The sequence below is a fragment of the Mchenga conophoros genome, linkage group LG6 (genome assembly GCF_057382185.1).
Source record: "Mchenga conophoros isolate Kocher_MC1m ecotype Shallow Benthic linkage group LG6, M_conophoros_male_GT1.1, whole genome shotgun sequence".
Taxonomy (NCBI): domain Eukaryota; kingdom Metazoa; phylum Chordata; class Actinopteri; order Cichliformes; family Cichlidae; genus Mchenga; species Mchenga conophoros.
Genome location: NC_140531.1, coordinates 13,288,236 through 13,315,598, shown reverse-complemented (window position 1 = coordinate 13,315,598; position 27,363 = coordinate 13,288,236). Strand labels below are relative to the sequence as shown.

Sequence of the window (27,363 nt, the reverse complement as noted above, 5' to 3'; positions counted from 1 at the left end):
ATTTCATTAGAATCCTCAAACAAGGTGACTCCCAGGTCTCTGCAGCAGTAAACCCAGCCTCGCTAGGCCATATAAAGCAAAGGCACATCACTCAGGATCTCACATTTCATGCACCGCAGTCATCCCTCAATGCATTTGCTGACACTACGGGGAGAGAAGGGAGGGCGTACAAGTTCATGCGCTGAGCGTGGGAAGGCACCCACAGCCACGAACAAGGGGAGGGAGATGAGAACCGTAGAGAGAAGAAGGGAGAGAGGAGGAGGAGGAGGAAGAGGAGTGAGAAACATAAAAAAGGGACTGATTGGAGCCGAGAGGAGAGAGAGAAGGCTCCATGAGCCATGGGAGGTGCTTCCAAATTGCCAAATAGCCACTTCCTGCGAGCTATTCAGTGTTTAACTAAGGGCCTTTGTAGATGTGTGTGCCAATGTGTTTGCCCACTGGAATTTTAAGGACCCCCCTTTTAGACTAATTACATCCTGACATATTTTAGCAAACGAGGCGGTTTCTATGTCAGTGAGGATTTTGTGCTATGACCATACGTTTGTTTGTACAGCTGTAGACGTTGCGTGCACTGTATTTATATATATATATATATATATATATATATATATATATATATATATATATATATATATATATATATACACACACACACACACATACATACATATATGTCACGTACAGTATGTTCGCTTTCTGTGTCAGCGCATTTAGAGCTTGCTCGTTGAGATGAGGTCACACAGCTCCCTTGGGGGGGTTTCGTGTGTGTTATTTCGCAAGTGTGTGTGTGTGTGTGAGTGAATGTAGGGGTTCCATTCAGGGTGAAATCGTTAATTCTGGCTAGACGCAGAGGAGGGAGAGATAGAGGTTGAGAAGGACAAGGAGAAGGAGGGTGAGTTGGACTGGGGGGAGGGTGAAGGGGAGGGCTGGAGTCTGTTGTGGAAGAATGCTCTCTTTCTTTCTTTCACTCTTTCACTGAAGCCCGTCTTTAGATTGGCTCAGTATATCTGTCTCAAAGGCTTTCATGCATCTACTCATCCAGCTGAGAAGCACATAAACACTCGGGCGCACACATAACAAACAAGGTCTTACACAGTGTCTTTCAGCACACGGTGTTCGTCACCGCACCACGACATTTCTCACACACACACACACACACACACACACACACACACACACACACACACACACACACACACACACACACAATAGAGAGAGATTCTTCTGTGCAGTGTTTTTCTTTCTGATGTGATTTGGCTCGGGTTCATTTGCATTCAGCTTTTGAAGCTGGTCACAAAAAAAAAGAAAAAAGCTCTCCTCTCACACCATGTCTCACTCACTCACTGGTCTGTGATGACTTTGACTGTAGTGGGGATGCTGACTCTGTGGCTTTGTGAAGAAAACCGTTTGCGTTTTTTTTCCTGGATAGCTGAAATAGGAGCTCTTATCCTGAGGTTCTGCATTTGTGTTCATCTGTTTGCGTTATGGTGGAATCGCAAAGTCAGCTCGCAGCCACAGTTAAGCAGCTGCAGAACATTACAGAGGAATCATGTGACCTGTAATAACACACACTTTCATATTGCCAGCTGTGGAAAGTAAGTCAGTAATTGGTATTTTGGATGGTTTGCTACAGTTTGCACTGAAGAAGGCATTTCCTCGTAGCAGTTTAGAAAGATGATGCTAGCGTTGAATGTTTTTTGTGTGCGCTGTCCATGCCTTTATGCTTTGGTAGCTCTTTGACCCAGTGGCACAGGTGAATATTAACAGAATGAACTTGAGGTCAGTGAATGCCTCAGGAAAGAAGTTGAGAGGATAGTAGGCCAAATTACAGAGTAACACACAGGCAGGGAGAGTGCAAGGACAACTCAGTGAAGTGGAAGTGATTGATCCTGTCATCTCAAACACACACACACATGCATGCACACTTGTGGGAGTGCATGTACACACACTTAAATGGGCAGATTGAAAGTAGATCAGTGTGCCGGGGTGTTTAACGTTTAGCCCCTCCTCCAGCCTGCAAGCTGATCTCTAGTGTGGAGATGTGCACGCACGCACACACTAATGTACACCCAGGCTCACCATGCTTATTAGGGGCTAATTGATCCACGCCTAATCTGCACTGATGGTTTGTTAGCCTGACAGTTAATCTAACAGCCATCAAGCACACCAGGAGGAGTTCTATGAGTACTAGGTCAGTTGTTGTTGCTTTGTAAACATAACAGTCATGACTCGCTGATTTGCACTTTTCACTGGCAGGTGATCATTCAAATCATATTTCCTGCAAACTGTGAGATATCTTTCATTTCTAGCTGCTTAAACATAAACTTTCACTTCATTACGTCTCTTAACCACACTAAGCACTGAGTAATTTTGGGGTTTGATAATCTTGATAAGCTTTATCGGAAATGGTGTCGGTGGAAGGGTGACTGTGAAGAAGTAATTCTTTAGGAGGGGAAAGAGGGAGAGAAAGCTGAGGTATGCCAAATTACACAAGAACTGCACTGAAAATCAGTGGCAGTGGGACTTACGGGGTGACGAATCCAAATTTGAAAGCTTTTGTCCAAAGTGTTGTTAGTCTGCACAGAAGAGGTAGAACAGTGAGTGTCTACAGCCATCTGTAAAACAGGGTGGAGACTGTCATTGTTTTGGGAGAATTATGAACAGAGAAAAGTATCATCAGATTTTGATCCACCGTGCAATACCATCTGGAAAGCATCTCATTGGCAAATCCTTTATTTTTCAGCATGACAATGATCCCAAACAGTGCTACAAAGGCATACCTGGATAGAAAAACTATCGGGCATGAATACTATCAGTGATAGCATTGGCCTTAGAGGAGGATCATCTTTATGGAACAAAACGCAGCCAGCATCCAAAGAAGAGCTTTGAATGTCCTTCAAGAAGCCTGGAATAAGAAATTAGAAGAAAGTTTGCCTAAAACGGTTTCGTCTGTGCTGAAGAATAAAAGGGGTTTAATATTCCAAATATTGACTTTCAAGCTCACTAAAATTGTACAAACTCTGTTTATGCCTTATATGGCGTATCTTATTAATTTTCATTTACACGTGTTTAGGTAAATTTCAATGGTGTTTTAAGACTTTTGCATTGGATTGTATATGTAATTCTTTATATGAACAGACTTAATAGTCTGTAGTATAGTTTATCTATAGATAGCTTTATTGTATGTAGTTGATTTTAGTTGCATTTGTTTGAACTACTTGCTTTTTTGATGATCTGTTTACTAGTTGTTTTTCAGACGCCCAGGTTTTCTGTGAAAATTGCTTTTTTAAAATCAAAAATGCACACTCTGAAAATGTGAGTTTATTGATGAAAAAATGACATTTAATTCGTTTTTAAATACTGTTTTGACTAATGCCAATTTTTAAGCCCTGCAGTTTGATTTCATGGCCTAGCCTACGTTTTTCATGAGTTTAAGCTGTGTTTGGAGGCTTGGGTTTTCACCTTTCAGCCCATCATATGGAAACAGGAGATTTTCTCTGTGTTCACAGTGAGTTTCTTTCCAATGTTGTAGCAAAGCATGTCGCAGCCTTGCTGTCTCACTCATGCTCTGTGTTTAATTGGGTTAACCAAACAATTGTATTAACCCTGAAAGACATGCTATAAACAGTCCAAAAATATTTCCCTGCCTAGCAACAGTAAGGCTGTAAATAAGACTTGCAAACACAAAAACAAATCTGCAGAAAGAATTACCTAGTCCCCTGATATCTGATGATCTTCTCATTCATTCAGGCCAGTACAGTATTCTTTTTTTCTTTTCCATTTTGGCTTAGTCATTGCATGAAACTGTTTCAGTGCCGAAGGCTGTCTTCAGACTGCAGGCAGAAGTCTAGTTATTTTTTCTGGTTTCTGAACTGAAATTTACATTCACAATTCTATTATGTAGTTAAAATAGCCTGTGACAACCTGAAAATTGTCTCTGTGAAGCAATTCATGGTACAATGCCACCACTCATGGCTCCGACTCTGCACCCACACATGCCACAAGAAATGCCATAATTAAAAAGCTGGCTGTCGTCTTTGTGCTCTTTGTCATCTGCTCACAAATTTTCCCACACAAACTTATGAAGTAGAAAATGTAAACACTAACTGTGACCTCCATGTTTATTTCTGTATGACATGTGACGTCTTTGCCATTGTTCTTTTGGGCATGTGAGTCACCACAGCATCATGAGCAGTTTGCTCTGAAATCAGATCTCGGCCACTTGAAAAAAAACATAATCCAACCAAAATTGAACTCTTATGAAAGGGGAAACCGTGAATTCATGTAATAATATTACTTTCTCTCCATGAATGTGTCCTACTAGTGACATGTATCATAATGTATATGTGCAGTTTCATTGCCAGTCTGTTACGGTTAATCTGTATCTCCATTTAGTTTAAATCCCTTTGTTGATTTTACATACACACATACCTATACATAATACCATAGACTAAGAATCAGGAAACTCATGTCATTTCCTCTCTCATCATCTTTAATCTGTTGGGAGGAGACAGTCAGGGATAGCTGGGTAATAACCAGATTTCTTCTCCTTGTCCTCCTCCTTCTTTCTGATGAGCAGGGCTCAACATTGCTAATAGCACATTTGCTGAGATGGACCCTCACTAATGAATATTTTTTCTTACAGTCAGAATTTGCACAATAAAATACTTAAATTTTTTAAAATAAAACTACTGGAGGGGATAATTTAAGACAGACCTGTTTGTTTTGTACAGCACAGCTATTTTAGGAATAAGCGTGTGGTAGTGTAATAAGACAACTTTTAAAACTACACAAATGGCAGACAATGGCCAAGGGACGTAGTGTGTAAACATCGCCAACACTGTGGACTCCATAACTGCAGAGCTCCAAACCTCCTCTGGCATTAACATCAGCAAAAAACTGCACCGGGAGCTTCGTTGGCTAGATTTTCAATGCTAAGCAGCTCCTGTAGGTATAAAGTATAGCTAGCTCAGTACTTTTGTCCATATACTATAGTTGTAACTTATCTTGTAATGAGGTACATCACATTTAAACATTGCACCAGGTCACAGCCATAACTGTAGGATCTCACACAGTAGACTGATGCGTTTAGTAAATAATGATGCCTGGCATGTTTCACTACACATATACTGTATGAAAAATTTTGCTGTAGTATTCTAATGAACCCATACCTGATTAGATTGGCTCTAGCCCCCTATGTGTTGGTATGGTGCTATAGTGCTGTTACATGTGCCTCAGCTCACACACCAAGAAGCACTGACATTATTAGGGTGCATAGTTTTTCTTAATGTGAAAAGAGATTTGTGCCTTCAAAGACAAGTTATCACTTATATGCTTTTGTGAGTAGCTAGCGTGAATTGTACTGCTTACTGAAAAAGTCCAATTTAAAGAGGCAGTGAAAGTAGAAATAGAAGTGAGAACATTGCAGTTTTAGCTGGCCCCTCATTCTAACATTTTAGACTAAGATGCTGAACACGCAAACGTGGCACAGTCTCTTACTAACAGGTTAGCACTGTTTTTTGTGCTCATGCTAGCATGCTAACATTGGCGTCTAGCTCAGTTGGATTTCCAGCTCAGAAAGTCCTTTACTTCAAAAGTAGTGCCATGCCTAGTGGTTTTGACATCGTATTGAATATAGGTGCTTAGCAACTCGTTTAGACCCATATTTACACATAGCTGGTTCAATCCTTAGGAGGATGTTCATGTTTCTCCATTATTTTTTCATTGGAACCATTCTAAGAGGCTCAAGGAAGAAGACCTTTAAAACTGCAGTGATTGTCTGTTTTTCTTCGTGTGTGTGTTCTTTTTTTTGCTCTTCTAATCCTTGCACGAATCCTGTTGGGTTAAGAGACACAGTCCCAGAGATTGCTTTTCCTGATATATTTTAATAAGCTTAAAGATGTAAGGGCATTGCCGTCTGGAAATCAGCAAAAATATGAGGTCAGTAGCAAAAAAGCAGCAGTTTAAAATCTTGGGAAGTCAGGAAGTGTTTGTGGAGTCCCATTGTGTTTATCATCAAGGGTCCCCAGAGTTGCACTGTTGCAGTTTGTCACCATGTAGCTCCGTGGCAGAATTCCTTTGTCTGCCTTAAGTAGTCTAGCAGGTGGAGATTTTTGGTTTTCCAGAAACGTGTAATTGTCCCTCATGGTCCTCCAGTACAATGACTTTTCCAGACAGTCCCAGAGGGGAAAGAAAAATCAACATTTCAGCGTGTGTGTAAGATAAAAAAAGATTTCATCAGTCCCAGCCAAACTGCTGTAACAGCTCTCGTGTCTGTCTTTACCGGCTTCTTCCTTTTTTAGAGTTCACTTCAGTCATTTTTCACATCTGCTTCCTTGTACGTCTCTCCAGCGTGTCTTTTTTTGTTTCAAATTTACTCCCCCTACTTCTCCTTCTGTCTACCCCCATCACCCCCACCCTCTTTTACACTTCAAAGCTTTTAGAGGGTATGTGATCTGTGTGGTGGGTCTCTGGTGCATACAGCTCCCCAGCAGCAGCGCTTCCTCTCACTTGTGGAGGTGTGTGTGTGCATGTGCTTGATGGTGTGCAAATACAGGAGAAGGTAAAAATTTTATGGTGTCTATCAAAAGCCCATTTAACAGTCACTATTTTGGGGGCCTCAAGTAGCAGGAGACAGGAACACAGTTTTGCAAATACATTCACATGTGTCTGGCAAATCATGTGGTCTGTTGGTGTGTCTGGTTTCTGTTCATATCAGCTAATTTGCTTCCTTAACCCACATCCTAAATGGCCCACTTCCTTGTGATAAAGGAAACCTCTCAAACACGATGCATCTGAATGAATCAAGACAAAGTTTAATGGAAAACGTGTAACACAAACTGTACAAAAATCACAAATGTCTTGTTTTTGCTAATTGGTTTTTTGTTTTTTCTCTCACTCTTTCCTCAGTCTGTGTTGCTCCTCGGTGCTGTGGCGTTGCTGTGTTTGGGCCTGGACCTTATTTTCCTCCTTTTCTACTCTTTCTGGCTTTGCTGCCGGCGGCGCAAGAGTGATGAGTCCTCACACTCCCATATGCACTCCCAGCAGCCTAGCGCTGACTGCTGCTGCACCGCTTGGTGCGTCATCATTGCCACACTCGTCTGCAGGTGAGACGTTATTCCTATGAGATCGACTCTTCTGTACAATGTGATGAAGCTGTTTGTGCTTGAGTGCGTTTAGCAACATCCACCTTTGCATCACAGTCTGTAAGATGAGTAAGGGAGGATTGTGTCTCATTGACTTTGAATGAAGTAATGTCGTGTGTTGCTGAACTGAATTGTGGATCTGCTGCTTCACTTTACTTATGCTGAAAAGTTGATGAAAGTTCAGAATGTCGAGCACCATATCAGCCACGTTTATTCAAATGGTCCAGCACTAGCTAGCTCTCGTTAATGTAAAGGTATCCACAGCAACTTGGTTGGCTTGCCTTAAGAGTGCCAGTGTTGCTAATACTTTATTTAAAGTTAGAAGTTGGAAATGTTGACTTCCAAGACTGAATTTATAACTGGAACGCCCCCTCAAGTTGGATTTCCAGCTCAGAAAGTCCTTTACTTCAAAATCCATGTTGGTGGAAGTGCACATAAAAACTGCAAAACCTCTCATCTGTACTACTACTGTTTTGTATTTGTGACTTACTAATAAATAAGTCACACACAGAGACCCAACCAGGCTCCATCTTTGTGTTTAAGGGCAGAAAAACAGACATTATACTGTATTGCTAGATGGATGCTTCTACATTGCTAGGAGCAAAACAAATCCTCTTCTTTCCTTTCTTTTCCGGCTTGAACGCAGTCAAGTCAGGAGTGATGTCATTCCCTGCTTTGACATCTGACTTCGGAGGTAAATGAAGCGCAGCATTAGACCATCAATCCTGCAAAAAAACAAAACAAAAGTCAGGGATGCCTTTGTTTGGCAGTGCTTAAGTGTAAATGCTCCCATAGGGCTGAGCCAGCATAATTAGCTATTCACTTGGAAGAGTTGCCCTCTAGCCCTGGACTCAAATTTTCTCAGGGGGTTGCTAAGAAAAGCGTTATACAGCCAGTTAGTGTACAGCGTGCAGCTGAAAAGGGATAGCAGGCTTGTAGTGCTTGACTAACAGGCTGAGCAGTGATGACTTAAGGCAAACGTTTTAATTTTCTTCAATCAGAACAAGTTTCTCTCATCATTACTTTGGAGCAGTGAGTAGCATGAGCAGAATGACTTTGGATTTTTTATTTGTCTCTTACTTGTATTATATGTGTATAACAAACACATGCAGTCAACATGTAAATAATTTTTGAATTAGTTATCATTAATAACTAGTTTTGTCTTAGCACACATTGCATCCAAGGTATACAGGAGAGCATTTCTGAAGCATCCTTGAAGCAAAAGGTCTACAGCAGCGGAAAACCACACCAAGTGACACTACAGTCAGCAAAGAGCAGGAAACTGAGGCTACAATTCACTCAGGCTCGCTGGCCTCAAGCCCTGTATTAACAGTTCAGGCTGCTGCTGGTGTAATGGTGTGGGAGATTGTTTTCTTGGCACACTTTGGGCCCCTTAGTATCAACTGATCATCATTTAAATACTATGACCACAGTATACCCATCTTCTGATGCAGGATAATTAATCATCTCAAACTGGTTTCTTTACATATTACAGTGACTTGCCTATACTCAGGTGCAGCATTTTGTAGTTATTTAAGATCGTGATCGTTTCCCCTCTCTCCACTGCTCTGTTTCAACATGCGTGTGTGAGTGTGTTTATCTGCTTTGCCATGTGTATGTTAGTGTGTGTTACGACCCGGCTCAGCACCCCACAGTGTTATTGCCATCACCTGGCCAACAACACTCACAAGTGATCCAACAAAATAGCCATATTCCCCACAACACTAAAGGTCACATCACAAAACGCTCACCTCACAAGGATCTCATTAGCATCTATCAACACTGACATATGCACACACATGGTGTACACACAATGCCAACTTAAAAAACAGCCTACCTCCCTCAGCTACAGACCATAATCATGAATGGTCTCAAACCTCCTACCAAGTTTGGTGCCACTGATTCACTATGTGCAACTCCCAGCCTAAAACACTAAAAACAACAAAACCCTTACTTTTCCTACCCTAGTCTTCAGTGGTGTACCAGGCTCGAGGCAACTTTAAACGCGAACTCGAGAGCAGGCAGCAGACCAGAGATAGTCTCCTACCAAACTCTGAAGCGTACCCCCACCCAGGATAGCCACCAAACACAATAAACTAAAACAATAAAGCAAAACAACAAACAAGTGCTTCGATGGAAGGGCAGCACAGCCACCCAGCTGAAACACACTAAAGGGAGTTTGCACAATTACACTGAACACCATCACTCACCCACTTAAAAGCAAAACAAAAAACCTGATATTCAGTCTCCACTAAAACGTCCAAAGATCCCGGACGAGCCCCCACTTATGTTACGACCCGGCTCAAAAGCCGCAACATAAAAAAAAAAGGAGATGAATAACAGAGTGTGGGTGAGAAGAGGTTTCATCCTAAAATGGAAAACCAGGTTGGCTAAAATGGCTGGTGCCACCAAGGCAAAGACTAGTGCACTGCCGGGAAGCTTGCCTCAGGTATGCTTTTATCCACACCTGACTAGGTGTGGCCAATTAGCACCAGCTGAAAACACTGAGACGATTAGAAGCTGCACAGGGACGTAACAGTGTGTTTATCTATTTAACCATATGTGTGTATGTGGGGCTAGCCAAGTAGAACATATAAAGTAAAGATAACAAAAGTGTGCAGATCAATGATAACTCGTCATGACACTGTAAGCGCTATAAAATCTTTCCAGAAAGTGTTAATGCCTGAAATGGTACGCCTCATGGTGGGTAAGCTAGTCCCGATGAGAGAATTAGCAGGTCTATTACAGCTGCACGCCCTGACAGGACAATAGATAAATAAAAAGAGGCCGAGGGTAAGAAGCTGACAGTGAAATGCAGAATAGGTGGCAATGGTGGCAAGTCACCATTCCAGCTGCTGTATCACATGCATGAAGCCCATGTGGCATATTTGGGAGCCAGCCAGGTGGTGACACTTCAGTGTTTGTGTTTATCTGACTCTGAAGGCTTTGTACGCTCTGGGTTCTTTAACCCAAGTGACCCAGTGGTAGGATATTTTGACCACAGATAGTGGAGTGTGTGTGGGCTCTGCTCTTACACAAAGACACAGACGAGCACATTTCTGCCTGCTTAGAGACACACAGACTGTTCCTCTTTCAGTTACCCTCTCATCAATTTTATGCCTCTCCTCTGCTGACTTTTTCCTTCCTCTCTTTCCATTTCTACATCTCTAGTCCTCCTCCTTTATTTATTATTTCTCTCTGTTCGGCCTTCTTCCTGGCCTAGAAAGGTTGCCATGGAGACAGAAGCAGATTTGATGCAGAGACGAGAAATGAATTATACAGTCGGGGAAGCTGTCTTTGTGTATGTGTGTGTGTGCATGTACGCACATTAGCGTGATTCAGAGCTGAAGATCGTTGTTTTGGAGGTTTTCATATGTTATGATTAGCTGTAATATTTCTTATTGAATATGGATCCGAGTATATGTGAACGCATTTGCGTGTGATTTTGTGTGCGTGCGGTTCCATGCGTTTTGTTTTTTTGGGTTTTTTTTTGGTTGGTCCACAATTTAATATGACATCATGTGTTATTTTTGGCTCAGCTCCAGCTACATGTGGGCTTCCTTCATTTGTGTGCAGCTGTAGTGTGTTTATACAGGAGACTCTGTAGCTTGCTTTAGGTTTTTTTTTGCTGTTGTTGTGAAAAGATCAGCCAAAAAACAAAAAGATCAACATATTTGATTATTAGTTATTTTCTCAAATAACAAACTGGCTGCCAAGAATGAACTGAACACTGTATCTGAGTAACTGATTGTAAAATGCATATTCAAAAACACATAGAGAACAGGTAAGGTAACATGAACTGCTGAACTGTGGATCAATGTAAATGGCTGGATTCCTGTGAAATTTGAATCTAGTAGAATGATCAAAACAATTACATAGAGAGATCATTGGATCAAAAAATATGCATAGCTCAAATGGCTGTTGCTGAAAAAAAAAAGTCAGCCATGTGTCTCATTTTCTCATATAATATTAGTGAGAATATCCAAAAGCAGAACACAGAGGGAGGCAGGGAAAGCAATAGAAAATGAGCATTTACTGTCAGATCAAACCCAGTCCAGAGTCCAGTCTGAAAAGGTAAACAAGAATCCATAAAGAAGCACCAAAAGAACAAGGAGCAAGGGAACAAACGGGAGAACAACAGGGAACAAACAGACGAGCCGACACACATTGATCGGTGTCTAGATGCAGGTGAAAACAGTGAACAGCGGACCGTCTCGAAGGAGGGAAACAAAAGCAGGAAGTAAAGCCAAAACAAGGCACACGAGAAAACTAACCTTCAAAGTAAAAATGGTAGAGGCAAATAACTAATGACGAGACATGAAGACAGCAACGCTGAACAAGGTGACAGAATCTTTGGGACTCACACAGAGGGAGAAAACAGTAAAACTACGGTAATAAAAACCACGGGCACTATGACACTCACCCTGTATGTATCATACACTTTGTATCAATTTTGATTAATCAAAATGTTTTTGATGACATTATTGCGGATAATGTATGAAATTAGAGCCAGAAAGGAGGCCTGGCCAGCACGAATTGGATTGGTGAATCCCCCAGAATAGTCTTAAGCTGCTTTGTTAGTAGCGGTTTTAATCATCAGAATGCTGTCTGCTAACTGAATGCATTTATTTTGGACTGCAGTGAATCTGTTTGCACTGGAAGTGATCATAACCCAGCGTTGTATTCAGCGTTTACTTTCTTATCTGCTGAGCTCCGTCTGACTGCACTTAAGTGTGCTCATTTAGGTAGAACAAAGCATTTTTAGCTCATGAAGTCAGTTCATTTCAGTTGAAAGTGGACTGAAGCAGAAACTAAACAGAGCGCAGTTTCTTTGAGGTGACCTCGTTAAGAACAGCTTGCTGTTCCTAAAAGGCAAAAAGATGTTCTAGTAACGTATTTGTATTCTCCCGTTTGGAGGTTGTTTGTGTTATCAGAACTAAGCTGGATAGTGTTTACTGTCTCTTATTTGATTTCTCAACTTTTGCCTTAAAGGAGGATCTCTGTCTGTTTCATATCCTAAGCTTATGCAATCTCCTGATAGGAGCAGCTGGTATTAAAACCAGGGAGATAAAACTCATGGAGAGAGGAAAGGAGGGATAAAAGGGAACTAAGGGACAGAATGGGTGTTGGGTGAGAAGAAGAGGATGTGTAAACAGGAGCTGAGGGAGGTGGTTGACTGTTTAAGCTGAGATCACATGGAGGATGGAGTGAGATGATGGGAGGCAGGGATGGGTGGGGAAATGATAACTGATGAAGTAGACAGTGGCTACATCAACGCACAAAGCACATTAAAGGGCTACTGTGCTTGTTTTTTATCACCACTCTGTTTTTCTTCTGTGTTTGCGGTTTTATGTCATGTATGTCATAAAGCTCTGAAACACACACGCAGACACACACACAGCGCAGACCCTGTTGTAAGAGGGGCTACTCAAAATCTAATGGGCTAGAATGAATAGCTGTAATAAGGGCCATAAATTTCTCTCTACAAATCTGTCTGGTGTTATTGTGCAGACAGCATCATCAATACAAAAGCATACAGTCGGGCACATGCATACAAGGGGAGGGCAGGAGCTTTTACAGGCTGAGTGAGGCTATAAAAGCATGGTGAGGAGGGGGGATGTCGGGGAAAAGGGGTCAGGAGTGACAAAACACAGAGTGGAGAAGATTTCTGTAACGGTGGTGGTGTTGGGCGGGCGACGGGTTAGTCGTAGCGTGAACATGGTTAAGGAGGACGTGGGCTTGAAATAAAGGAAAGTTGGGGGCCAGTAACCCCAGATATCGCAGCATATGTAATGTGTGAACGTGGGTGCAGAGCTGCAGAAGGATCATATTATTTGCGGTCTGGTGACCCAATTATTGTTTGGGCTCCGTGTGTGTGTGTGTGTGTGAGTGTGTGTGAATCATTTCTGGTAGTCCTGTGCTTGCCCGAGGCTTTAGGGTGACACCAAAGCCGAAAAGCCAAAGTGCTCAATGTCGCCTGTTGCTGGTTGAAAGAGCAACTGCACTCAGCAGTTCAACTGTCAGTGGGTAGTTCTGTATGATATGAATTTAAAGGTTAAATTATGTGCTGTGTTTACATGTGGGATGTCTTGTTTTCTGCCTCCTAGCGCTGGCATAGCCGTAGGATTCTATGGAAACGGAGAGTCGAGTGATGGAGCCGCGCGTTTAGCGTACTCCTTCCGTCATGCCAACCGCACCGTGTCTGGAGTGGAGAAACTGGTGAGTTGTCCACTGATTGCAAAAAATGTATTTATTTATTTATGGAAAACCTTCCTAATGACAGTTTTTTCTTTCTAGGTTTCAGACAGCGCCCTAGCCTTAAACCAGACTGTGGAGGAGAACTTGGTCCAGTTAGAGACAGCCTTCCAGGATCAGACAGATTATGTGTCCATCGTCCAGAAGCTCCAGGGACAGCTGGATGAGCTGGTGAGGCTGATGGTTGATGTTCCCTTCTGGTCCAATACTGAGATCTCCCTGGAGGACTTGGCCCGTAAAACGGAGGCCTTTGACTTTTACAGGTAACTACTGACCAGCATGGATTTTGTTTCTTACTCAGACTCAAGACTACTCTTACATTCTCTCATACACAAAGTGTTATACTGTAAGGTTAACTATTAAAACCACAGATGATGGACCATGTGTTCTGGTCATATCCTCAATCAAATCAAATAAGAATTTAAATATTTTAGGTGCACAACAGCAGAATTCAACAAATGTTAGCAAGAAAAGGCAAAATAACCAGTTCTAGTTCTAACCAGAATGAAGGCCACTCGCTTCCTCTGACAGACACATTGGATCAACAATGTCATGATGCACCTTTAAACGGAGAGGCTGAGATACATGCTAAAAGGAGCTCTTAAAAGCTATTCATGGATTATGTGGAGATTGTATCCTTCGCAGTAGTTTGTGAATGAATGGGTACTCTGATCTCATTCTTTAACTGTGAATGGCTTTCATCCCTCTTTTTCTGTTCATGTTAACCTGCTTTGTTGTTTTTGGGGCAATGACAGAAAAAGTGGTTGATAAAAAAAACAGATTGTGATGCTGTTACGTGTCGAGTCTTCTAGTAAAGCTTTAATTAGCTTTTCCTTTGCATTGCATATGTATCTGTTTGACTTGGTGTTGTATGTTTGTATGAAACACTGTGATAATTATTTTTATTTACAGGTGGTTGGGGTACCTTGGCCTGTTGCTCTTTGATGTTCTCATTTGTCTTCTGGTGCTGTTTGGACTGATACGCAACTCTAGAGGCACTCTTATTGGGTATGCTACCTTACATCACACACCAAAGCCTGCTCCTATTGGACAGATCAAATTGTGTCCTGCCTCTGTGTGTGCTGAGACTGCCTCCTGTATAACGTGTTGGTAAGCTGAATCTTGCTTTAAAAAGATATTTTTTTTGGGGGGGGTTGTTCTTCAGAGTGTGTCTGCTGGGTGTTCTGACTTTGATCATCAGCTGGGGATCGCTGGGCCTGGAGCTGGCTGTCGCTGCTGTAAGTGTAACCATGGCAACACTGCTGAGCTCTCCGGCTCTGCAGTGATGTAATCTTTACCCACTGCTCGAGTGAGTTTGTTCAGCACGTTACTGTAGCCTGATGTGTCATGTGCACTCGCCCCCCACAGTCAGCCAGCGACTTCTGCGTCTCCCCCGATACCTACATCACCAGGGTGACCAAGGAAAACGATGTCATTAACCAAGGTATGGAGACGAGAAAATAAATCATTGGCCTTTTTTCAAAACCTTTTGTGCTTCTTTCACATAATCATAAAATGAATTTAACAAATTGTATTGCGGTGTTGTTGGCTTTGAAATGATGGCTTTTAAGATGGGGACCAGGTCTGTGACCACTTGCAGTCAGTTGCCCTCTGTAAAGCAACTTTGGTGGATGAAACAGCAAGAAGTGCTGTTAACCTATGTGCCATCAGGTTGCGACTGGATGGAATCAAGTTGGAAATGAGGTCAAATCTGATAACAGCAATTAACTGATATATATCGACGCTAATTGGATATCTGTTGTTGTCTACATGCACAGAAATTTACTTACAGTCAGAGTCCAGCCAGAACCTCATAGATGTGATGTAGTTTCTTCAGGACAGTGAATTAACTGAAAAATGACAGGTTGTCTGTAACTTTGCTTTTATATAGAAATACAACCAGTGCAGTCGAATCTTCTGTTGGACAGAGATAATCACACACGAGTTACACTCATTGGCGCAGACTGACTCAGACTGTGAGCGTGTCTGTGTTTATGAATTATATTAATTTCACAGCTTTGCCAATCTGTCTGAGAGGGATTGCAGTCAGTCCAAGTTGGGTCACAATTCTTTGGAGACACACGACCTGTCGAGACCCATTGTGGTTGAAAGTAGTGCTGAGACACTTAGGATGTCGCATGCTTGACCTGTGGCAGGAAAAAACTAAAGAAAAAAAAGTAAATTAAAAGCAATCATAAGGCAAGGAGGTTATTATCCTATTTCTGTTGTTGTGTGACTGATCCATAATCCACCTGTATTGACATTGGCTGTAGTGTGTCTAAACGGTGCTGGTAAGATAGGCATGAAGTGCTACAGGGCTAAAACAGCCTTTTCCAGTCTTGCAGACCACTGCCATCTATTTCAAAGTCTGTAAATCTGTGTGCAGTCCAAACCTTAAACCACAACTGTGGTCATAAGACGAGCTCATGAAGTGTTTCTGTGTTTTCATTTACTCGTTTTTATCTTCTAACGATTTACTTGTTGAAGCTGATTCTCATTTAACACTTTTAGTTGCAGTATGCGATAGCCACATCTCCATTATGGTTTTTACATCATTAATGAAGTCTAAGGGAAGTTAACAATTAAAATATGTCAGATTCCCCCCCCCCCCCCCCCCCCCCCCCCCCAAAAAAAAATTAAAATCTGGTGGCTTTGTGCAAATAGTGATATTTCTTTTTTCAAATTTATATTATTTATATATCACACATAATTATAGTTTATATTATAATTTTTCCCATTTGTTTATCATATGCAAATTTTTCCTGTCTACTTGCAGTTTCTTCACAGCCCCACCAGGGGTCTGTGGCCTACCATTTGGGAATCTCTGGATAAAAGAATATTTACAGTTATTTATGCTGCTTGAAGACAAAAGCATCCCACATTTTGTTTTGGTTTTCACCAAATAAAATATCAGAATTTAAAGAAAGGGTGCGACACTTTTGGATCCAGAAGTCCTGGAGAAGGGATTGTCATGTTTAGAAATTCTCTGTTAATTATAAATCCTGAACATTTTATGGTAAAGGGATGTAGGGTACGACCCTTTATATGCAAATGCTGCATATTGACAAAAAGTGTGAGCTGAAATGTCTCAAACAGAGTCCATTTTCCTCACTGACAGTTGAATCTCACCCTGACATGTTGGTGCTATTTAAAGAAACAAGTGTGTGTGTTTGTGTGTGTGTGTATCCAGCAGGATTGTGTTTGATTGGCACTCTGGTATCTAAAAGCTCTCACTCTCTCTCTGTGCTCACTGCAATGCATCAGCAACCCTGTACTCCCTGCTCGCTCTGCCCTTGCTTGTCTCACATTCAGAAAAAAACCCCAACCTGACTACATTTCGTTTTTCATTTAATTGCATTTGTTCTCTCTTTCCATCCTGTTATATCCCTCTTTACTTCTCAGTTGCTCCGTTTCTTTGTCTCCATTTCTCTCCCTCGCTCGCCTCCTTTCACTCATCTAATGACTTCTGTTTGTCTGTCAGTTGTTTCCGCTTTGTCTGTTTGCTGTAGCGCACAGATGTTGCCTCTTTAACACACACACACTGAATTATGCCTGAGTGGAATTGCAATCATGGCTCAATACAGTCATACTGGATATTATTTTACACATGAGGTTTTTAAATGAAACTGTGCAGTCCAAACGTTCCCATCGTCATAGTGATCTGTATTTACTGGCATGTTCGCAGATATCCTGCAGTATTACCTGACCTGCAGCTCTGGACAGATTAACCCCTTTCAGCAGGTGAGGTCTTTGTCATTGCTGTTGCATCGTTGGAACACAGTTTTCTGCAATTTCTTCCTTTCACGAGGCTGTTTTGCTTTGTTTTTTTGTTTTTTGCAGAGGCTGTCGGGGAGCCACAAAGCATTGGTGGAGATGCAGGATGATGTGGCAGAGTTACTGAGATCAGCAGCACGTGACTTTGCCAGCACCAAGGTGTGTCTGTGTGTCTAGATGTACATAAGAGCAGATATTTACAGTATATTTGAGCATACATGTGTAACCTTCGCTCTGCGTGTGCAGGGGAATCTCGAGCAAATCCAGTCTGTGCTGAATTCCACCGAGGTGGGCCTGCACCAGCTGACTGCTCTCGTCGACTGTCGCAGCCTGCACATGGTGAGTTACAGGGTGTGTTGTGGTAAAGATAACGTCCGTAATTGAAGCTTAAAGTAGACGTGTGCAGTGACTCTACGGCACGGCTGACACCGTTTTACGCTGTGCAGTTACATTTCTGTTGAGATGCACACCAGATCATGACGCAGGCTTTCAGAGGTTATGGTGAAGTAGAAATCCCCTGCGACTTCTCTCCTCTCCTCGTGTGGTGGAAACATGCACAGTAGCTTTATTTTTTTTTCCTTTGTGTGACTGTAAATAAGGAATTGATTCATTAAAGGACTACTTTAGGGCCAAAGCTCTCCTCTACTCACCTCTCCTCGTAGGACTACGTCCAAGCACTGACTGGCTTGTGTTATGATGGCGTGGAGGGTCTCATCTACCTGGTTCTCTTCTCCTTTGTCACTGCTCTGATGTTCTCCTCTATTGTGTGCAGTGTGCCGCACACCTGGCCTGGCAAGAGGTAACACACACCCACCCTCACATTCTCTCATTCACACACACACACGCACACACACACACACACACACACACACACACACACACACACACACACACACACACACACACACACGCACACACACAAGCCTTTACATCCTTAAATCCATCTCTTCAGTTAACTAATGACTGACACATCACTAGCTCGTTAACATCTTACTGTAACTGTCTAACTGATCTCAGCTGGTGGACTCGATAACAGTGGGAAGACCCATAAAGAATCGACTCGGTGCCCATGCATGTCATTCTTTTTTAAGTGTACCTGCCTCCCAGACTGTCGTATCACTCTGTACTCTGTACTATCTTCTTGCCATCTTTGCATCTATACAGTTTATTTTATCGTTTGCCGGTGGACAAACCGGCAAACCGTTTGGCTGAACATTGTTTGTATGTTTGTACATACTTCTCATTTTTCTTTTCTCCTCTTTGGACTTGGAGCACCAATGTCGTGTTAGACTTTATATCACCACAGTTTTTTTTTTTTTTTTGTTTGTTTCCGTGCCCCACTTCCTCCTTATGTTCTTTCCCTTCCTCCTCTCCCCTGTGTCCTGATTTGGAAATGCTTTGGGCTTCAACGAATGGTGATGCATATGACCCCCACGGTCAGATTAACCACCGCTACCATTCATACAAATATTCGAACGAGCAAATAATTCTGCGATAAAATCAGAGAAAGAGACAGGTAGACTTTGCTCGCAGTGACCGTGTCACTCCGGTGAAGGATTTGAATATTGAAACAGCTGTGCCATGATAGTTTTTTTCTTTTGCTTCCTTTTACACTTGCTGTTTGCGGGCATAAATCAGCATGAATCGCAGTGTATGACCCAACAGGTATGAAAAATAATCAATCTCTCAGAACAAGTGCTCACTGGGTCTCTTGCCTGTAAAGACTGACTGTGTCGCAAACTCCATTTTGGTTTAATGAGTAACACGTCTCCATCTGGTGGCCAGTTGGGGCAACAACACCTGTCGCTTATTGTCTCTGTTAACACGGGGCTTAGGCTAATTTATTCATCATACAGCTTCCTGCCTCTTTACCTTAATTGAAACTCTTTCAGTCTGATGATATATTCTTAGCATATGGACAGCTGATATAGAGTTGCAAAAAAAAAATCACTGGAAAAAAAGAACCTTATAAATAATAAAGCCTACACGTACACATGCATTACTGTGACTGACCTTACTTAACAGAATCCAGTGCTTTTCTGCAGCTGCATCCAACTTCCAAATCAGCACGTATCTTATCTGATGCCTCATTTTGTTACGTTGCTGGCTGTTTTACATTTTTGACCATTTTTTTTTGTTTTTTTGTCTGAAAATGGTTTGCCCAAACCAGCCATATTATCTTTTTTTTCCTGATGTTTTTGCTTTAATTTCATGGAGCACACAGAGATGCATGAATTATATAAAAGGACATTCTTGAAATCGGACACTGTTTGAACAATGCGACCTGTTAATAAAAGGAGCAAACTCTCTCAGCCAACAGTGGATGACTGCATGAAGAAAATGACATGCATGTTTCTACCAATGACATGGAATACAGAAGGGTTTGCTACTTTATTACAGTTGATGATTACTTAACAACACATAGCAATAAAGGGAAATAAAAGTGTCCACTCTGGACCTCACTGCACTTGTGGTGGGTCTGTTTAGTAGATGAATGCTGCCCAATGTTCCTTTTCTTCTTGTCCAGCTGCTTTGGGGCCGGAGGGCGTAGCCTTACCCAGATTTTAATATCGGGGAACTCCTGATAGTACAAGTACACCTTCCCCCTTCTCCTAACCTCCTCTTCAACCACTTGTTTACACTCTGTTGTCTCTCTCGGATCTCCCTCTCCCTGTACCTTTCCCTCCCTCCCCCCTTCTTATTCATCATGCCCTTTCGTGCCTGGCCCTTACCCCGACCAATTGAAGGATGGATGAGGAAGACGGAGAGGACGAGTCGGGCGCCTCACGTGGCGGGGTGCACGATAACCTGTACCGCGTTCACATGCCCAGTCTCTACAGCTGTGGCTCCAGCTACGGTAGCGAAGCTAGCCTGCCCGCTACAGCCCACACTGTCAGCAATGCCCCCGTCACTGAATACATGTGAGTTAGCACCCACCGCTAGCTAGAGGCTAGCAGGATCATACACTGCCTGCCAATAGGTAGCTGATGCTTGCCCTCCCCCACACCATGTGATCTAGGCTAGAAGTGCAGCAGTGCTTACTGCTTGTGGTAATGATAAGTTAGAAAAGCTGTTAAATAGTTTTTTAAAATATGTATGGCTTGCATGTCGACTGCAACACACTGTCAGCGATATTTGTTACTCAGTGAGTTAGTACTTATCATCTTTGAGATGCTAAAAGAAAAACAGCTGCTTGCTGTATAAAAAAAATTCAGCTTTGCACTCGCATAGTTTAAGTTAATAGTTGCACCATGCTTGCTGTTGCCACAGGACTGAATTGCTTGTTCATAATAGGAAGTAGAGAAGATAAGTAAGCATATATCTCTCCACAATTAATAAACACAATGCAGTGTTTGCTGCAAAGGGAAGAATGATGGTTTTCAAGCCACAAAGAAACCAGAAAGTAAGACGTGCTAATTTGAGGTTTTTGGACCATCGAAGGACCACATTCACCAACCCTGTATGAGTCTATATTCCAAAGCATACCACAGGGTTTGGTTTGAGCTTTTCCTGAAAGTTAGATGGGAAGTCTCATCCAGTCATTACTTTCCTTTTTGCCATAGCTAAGCTGTCATTGCATAGGTACACAGTCTCATATGGTAGTTGAATCTGTTGAATATGACAAGCTCCAGATTGTCATCAATCCTGGAAAATAAGTTTCATAACATAGTTACAAGGTTTAGGAGCTGGTTTGGCAGTAATGCAAATCATATGTTTACAGTTAGATGAACAAAGCATGCAAATCCATCATTATTAAACCACAGTACACTAAAAAACCCTAAAAACTGAGTGTCGCATGAGCGCTGGCTGGCTTTGATTATATTGAGCTAAATAGAAAAAAAGTGCAGCTTATCCATGCCGGGGTTGTTGGTTTCTGTACCCACAGTGTCCGCTTGCAGTAATAGAATAAACAGCCTCCTCAGCATTTAGCTCCCTAATAAATTTTGCTTGCACAGGACATTTACAGACTGTTATTAAGTTAAAAAATATCTTGTTGAATCCTTTAATAGTTGAAATGTTGGCCTGAAAAAACGATTGCTGCAGAGTTCTTTTAAATGTGGGCCTGAGGCTAATCTCCGGTGGCTATCCATGATGATAACAGTCCTATTTCACTGAGTCCCATTGTGAGATTCAATATTTTGCCTTTGTTCTGAAAGTATGTTAATTATGTTAGACTGTGGCCGAGGTGTTTTAAGCCCCTGTAGTACCAAGCTTACGTCCTACGTTGGCAATAATTATTGAGGTAATTTTTCAGAGGCCATATGTCAGAGTCATTGTGTTTCAGCGATGAGCAGATCCGCACATCATGAGCTCAGCGGCAGGGTGACGACATGCAGTAACCTCTTATTCTATAATGCAGGAGCCAGAACGCAAACTTTCAGAACCCTCGGTGTGAGAACACCCCCCTGATTGGCAGGGAGTCCCCTCCACCCTCTGTAAGTGCACACTTTCTAGAACACATTCTCCCACAGCTATCTTCCAATAGCCACAGTGCTGCTGGGACACATTTCAAATCCCACACAGTTGGCATATTATTCATTTAAGCGTAACAAGCAAAGAACGGTGTAAATTATTCACTATTTCAGATGTTTCATAGCGCGCTATGTGTGGATATTGGAAGGTAGCGCCACCCACCCACCCCAAATCCCTAAAACACTGCAAGTGTCCTCCGTGCTCACGCTAGACCGTGATCACAGATCGCCTTCATGTAGGTCATTTTGGCAGCCTGGGAAAACTGGAAGCTTGAAAAAGAAGCCTGTCGTTATAGTAAGATCTGCACTTGCATCAAAAGAAGGAGGCAGACTGTTTCGATAAGCGCAACTGCCGGGTCATGTTTGGCTAAAGTTGTCTTCTATTTCTGATGTAAAACGTCTGGTTGGCGCTGGGTGATGTGCAGACCACATAGATTTTTTTTTTCTCCTCAAAGACTTTTTTTTTCAACCTCGAACTTTGTTTTTTTGTAAGAAATGAAATGCTGACTGTTATGGCTTTTAAAAAAGTGCTGCTGGGCCTGTAGTTGTGGATTTCGTTCCATGCAGTATCACCTGTACACTTCTACATTACAATACTGTGGAGTGACAGCATTTATTGAACAAATCTGGTGTTATTACTTCAGGGCTCGGGTTGCATTCCTCGCTCGGTGCAACCTGACCCCGAACCCTTGCGGGTCAGAGCTCATATAGCTTATATTGCAATTCTAGCAAAACTTGAGCCCAAGCCTCTTAAAAGTTCCCGCTCCTCCTTCCCTCCCTTGTTCCCACACCGTGTCTATGTGTGCATCTTCTGGTCGAGGTGTATGTGTCCTGTGTTTCCCCCTCACCCTTCACCATTGCACAGCCACAGGAGCACTTATTCCCCCACCTCCACTGTTGAAACGTAGCAGCCAGCAAAACGGCCTGCCGCTCGCCACTCTTAAGACAGGGCCGATGGCTGGGCCGCCGTCCTGTGCACAGCTGCTCTTCTGTCTTCTGCAGCGATGTGGAAACCGCAGACCTCCGACTGTAACTACCTCGGTGCTCCCGAGAGACCACTAACTCATACCAGGCTAACCTACTACATCAGAAGTAGAGCAACTAACTACGAATGAACCACATCTGCTAATTTACAATAACATCATCCTGACCTAATCAGCTGTTACACAATGAATAACTGTTGTAATCAAACCCCGGCTGTCCAAATGACTGGTCACAGTATTTCAGCTGTACATGTGTGTTTGTGTTTGCCTTTCATATCGATCTATCTACAAGCATTAATCTTTGTTTGTCCGTCGTTTCCTTGTCTTCTTTTCATCCTCTTCTCCTTTCTCGTCATTTCCCACTCTCGTCCCTTTCTGCTTCTTCTCTTCTTTTTTTGTATCCCCTGTCTCTTCAGTACACCTCCAGTATGAGAGCGAAATACCTGGCGACCAACCGACCAGACCAGAACCGACGCTCCGTTCCTAACGACCAACTGGATCCCGCTAGCCGGCCTCACCCCGCTGCTAGACCACAGTCCTCAGTCCACTAAGAAAGCACTTCAGCCACAACACTGCCTGAATCCAGTTCTCACAGCCAACAGCAAGATCCAACACGGCCCACAGCACCAGAGCTGGGTGCTTTTTTTCCCAGTTCTTTTTCCAGGTCCACTGAATTTAACCAACACTGACCGGTTCATCAGCAGAACTCATCAACCAGATACCACAGCACATGACTGCACTTTTAAAGCTCAACTTCTACTTCTTTCCTACATAAAACCAACATAACTGAAAAGGCAGAAGAGCACATCGTAGAAGATCAATGCTTCTGCTTCTCTTCTTTATGGACACACACATACATACACACGCCCAAGCTGCTTGATCCACCACTGCTGCGAAGCCATAGTTTCTTCCTCCCAACTTGCATCTGTCCACTGCCGTCCAGTGAAGGCATCCACGCTGCTCTCACTGCTCAACCGCCCCTGACACACTCACACACAGGCAAGCACACAAACACACACACACACACACACACTGTACAGAGCTGTAAATAGTGACCATGTGCTTTATTCTGAGTTCATGAAAAGTAGACTGTTCAATCCTTTACTGGTAACGTGGTGTGCTGTGTGTTTATCATGGAAATGTTTGCTGTATCTCTCATACAAACACACACACACATGCACACACAAGTAGGAAGATAGTCTAACCAAACACTCATTTGTGTAAATAATAAGCCAGTGAATCAGAAAGCCATGCTTAGATGAACTGTACCACCAGATCCCCATTCTCTCTTTAGCTTAACATTGTCGTCTAAGACTTGAATTGTAAGCTCAAAAAAAGAAAGAAAAAAAAGTGTGCCCGCGTGTCTTTTCCATACTTGTTAACGTGCGCATACGTTTCAGTTACGAGCCAGTAACCCTGTTGTGAAATGACTGCTTTTGAACTTTGGGAAAACGGAGTCTGAGACAACGGACATACGGAGGCTCAAACCTGTGCCAAAAAACTGAATAATTCAATGAGGGATGCCTGATTCTGCCCTCATTTCCTACTGCCTCCAGATATCTCGAGAAAGGACGGGGAAAAAAGAAACCTCACACGGAATCTTTTCCCTCCGTCTGTCAACGATAAGGGAAAGAGGAGAGACATTTGGAAAAGGGAAGGAGTGGACCGATAGTTGAAACTACACATTTGCCAGGTGCTATGTAAAGCGGTCGAGGATCCGGACTGAGGAGGGACAGAAATGTTTTTGTTACTTTTAATGCTTTTTTTCCTTTTCTTTTTTTTTAAATTCAGGGATTTGTTAAAGAAAAGCAGAGCGGCTTTCCGTGATTACTAAATGTAAATTGTGTCCCGAAGCCAGAAAAACTCCATTCCTGACTGAAAAAGATGTTACATCAAAGTTTGTTTTTATCATAAGCTGACATTGATGCTGTGATACTGTGACCAACTGTAGTATTCTGTTTCTTCCTGTGCTTTTATTTTGGTGACCTCAGATTTAACCTTTTAGCGCAGATATTGAATCTTTTATTTTCTTTCTTTCTTTTTCTACCCACAAGCACAAATTCTCTTCAAGGTGACTTTGTGAGATGGAGAAGTAAAACTCACTGCCTGGGTCACTGCCAGTGGCTTTTTCCCCTCCCACTCTGTGTACAGTATATAAAAAAATCCAAATACAGTAGTCGTGAACCCGCGTGTGTGTGACATCACTGCGACGTGATTGGCCGTTGCTCTATGTCACTGTTACTCTGTGTGAGTAGTGATTAAGTGACTGGCAAAGCAAGCAAAGGCTGGCCTATCTAGCCCGAGTCATTCCTATACTGACGTTGCACACACGTTAATGGACACACACATACACACTTTGTGCTTTACTGACACACACCTTCCATACATACTGCAGTATTCTTTAAAGCCCATCTTTCCCTACTTTTATCCTGTTTACATTCATATCTAGAGCGATAGTAGCAGCACGTCCCCCTCCACCATGCTGATAACCCCGTGCATTATGGGTGATGTAGTAGGTAGTAACCGAATTAAAGAGAAACCCCCAATTCTGTAGTCGACCACCCTGAACTCCCGTACGCTGTTGCACCACCCAATCCTGTACAGCATTTTAATACTGTCTTATTAATCGATGACCACTTCTCGTATTAGCGAGACAATCTTACATGTGTGATTTTACTAGGAAGGAAACGTCCATGTTATGGTAACAATGCTACCTATGGTCTAGTACTTTTACAATGTTTTATTGCACCATGGATGCAAACAGTGTTAAGATCTGTGGGACTAGTCACTGATTAATGGCCTTTCATAATGTTTTTAAACTCTTACAGCACTCTTCATATCACGACATGTCTTCTTCTTCTTCTTTTTTCTTTTTTTAAGTGTTTCGCTGTCTTGTAAAAATCAGACTTTAAAGATAAAATAATAGCTAGCTGTTTTGTAGGATAATAAAGGCAAGAGCAGCGTTTTTCCTCTCTTATTAATGGTGAATGACTCTCTGTCTTGCAACTGTTTTAATAAGACTATTACAGTGTCGTCCGCGCACCTGACGCAGTGCTGCGTTTGAAGTTCTGTGCCAGTGCTGTCTGTGATTTGGCTGCTCTGGTACAGTATGTCGTGACGGGTGGGAAGAGCCCAGTAAGAGTCAGTAACGAGTGGGCGCTTCTCCGTGTGGTAATTACAGGACTTCAAATGCACGACTGTTCAGATGTGACAGACAAACAATGTTTTCTATGGCTGTTTTTATTTTCTGATGGTTTAACTAAGATATTAATGATATACATGTCAAAACTGTGGTAATGATATCATTCAGCCTGGAATAAATGTTTTAAAAAAAGAAATTAAAGCAACTTTAACGTACTGATGAAGACCGTTGCGTCTGTTTTTCTTTTTCTTATCACCCTGTTCCCTGAAGGTTTTACCAGGTTTAACACAGATTTAACAAGGTGCTGCAAACATTGACATGACAACATTACACAGTTGCTGCAAATTTCTCTGCTGCACATCCAGGATGGAAATCTGTTCCACCACATCGTAAAGCTGCTCTACTGGACTGAGACTGCTGACTGCAGAGGCCATTTGAGTGCAGTGAACTTGTCGTTATGTGCGAGAAACCATTTTGAGATCATGTGAGCTTTGTGACGTGGGTTGCTTTCATGTTTTTTTCACACTAAATGTCTCAACTTCCTGTTCTTATCTGACAGGAGTGGTGTGGTCTTCTGCCGATGCAGAGATGCTCTTCTGCATACCTGGTTATTTGCGTTACTGTTGCTATTATCAGCTCAAAGCTTTAGCCATTCTCCTCTGCCCTCTGGCATTAACAAGGCGTTTCCACCCAGAGAAATACCACTCACTGAATATTTTCTCTCTTTAGGACCATTCTTAATAAATCCTACAGATGGTGGTTTGGGAAAATTCAAGTCGATCATCAGTTTCTGAAATTCTCAAAGCAGTCCATCTGCTACATTCAAAGTCACTTAAATCACCTTTCTTCCCCATCCCAAGTTTGAACAATCTTAGTGCCTTAATGGATTGATTTGCTGTCATTTCCTTGACTGATTAGACGTTCGCACTGACGACCAGCTGAACAAGTTTATCTAATAAAGTGGCGGATAAGCGTCTTTACTGTAAGCTGATATTGCAAATGTTTTAAAAGTGCTGGAATCTCTTCAGTGACACTGAAATATTGGTTTTTACAGCCATTTAATTTGGCAGACTCCATCATTTCATTATTGATGTGATGCTATTTACCAGCATCTTCTCCTGCACCATCAAAATGAATACCAGTACAAATCACATCAAGAGGAAAATAAAAGCGACTGGACCGATGTCAATGAACAGAGAGAGCTACTTCCATTAATCTTGACAGTGTAGATATTACAATAATGAGTGCAGCTGATGTGAAGCTTGAATCTCTATAGAGCTACATTTGCATGGCGAATGATTTGTTTGGTCGCTCTATGACCTCTAGATTCTTACAGATTAAGAGCAGCAGTTTTTACTGATGATTAATGAAACCTAGGAGAATAGTATAAGATACATTTAGCCTAGTATATTAATAAACAGCAAGTTTACGCCTCAATAAGAGGACTGTCATGGCCACTTCTCCACCTAGTGGTTGATAGAGCGTTTTCAGACTTGTGCGCAGAAGTAGCAGCAAGCACGATTCATGCATTCATGAGACTCCAGACGATGCAGATTACTTTGAGCAGGAAGCAGAGACTAACAATATCATTG

General features: G+C 42.3%; 1 protein-coding gene across 2 annotated transcripts in view; it reads left to right on the top strand.

The window, feature by feature from the left end:
- LOC146572245 (protein tweety homolog 3-like) overlaps positions 1–25,994 on the top strand; it is a 31,197-nt gene extending 5,203 nt beyond the window's left edge. Inside the window, exons 3-15 of one of the 2 annotated variants that reach the window (XM_085276279.1) lie at positions 6,910–7,106; positions 13,253–13,364; positions 13,443–13,663; positions 14,313–14,408; positions 14,566–14,638; positions 14,769–14,844; positions 17,086–17,141; positions 17,241–17,333; positions 17,421–17,513; positions 17,837–17,973; positions 19,922–20,095; positions 21,535–21,610; positions 23,046–25,994. In XM_085276279.1, the coding sequence (XP_085132405.1) occupies positions 6,910–7,106; positions 13,253–13,364; positions 13,443–13,663; positions 14,313–14,408; positions 14,566–14,638; positions 14,769–14,844; positions 17,086–17,141; positions 17,241–17,333; positions 17,421–17,513; positions 17,837–17,973; positions 19,922–20,095; positions 21,535–21,610; positions 23,046–23,180 (1,539 nt within the window). In that variant the 3' untranslated portion in view covers positions 23,181–25,994. The remainder of the gene's footprint in view (positions 1–6,909; positions 7,107–13,252; positions 13,365–13,442; positions 13,664–14,312; positions 14,409–14,565; positions 14,639–14,768; positions 14,845–17,085; positions 17,142–17,240; positions 17,334–17,420; positions 17,514–17,836; positions 17,974–19,921; positions 20,096–21,534; positions 21,611–23,045) is intronic. The other variant, XM_085276280.1, reaches the window with a different exon arrangement.
- Positions 25,995–27,363: the final 1,369 nt, after the last annotated feature.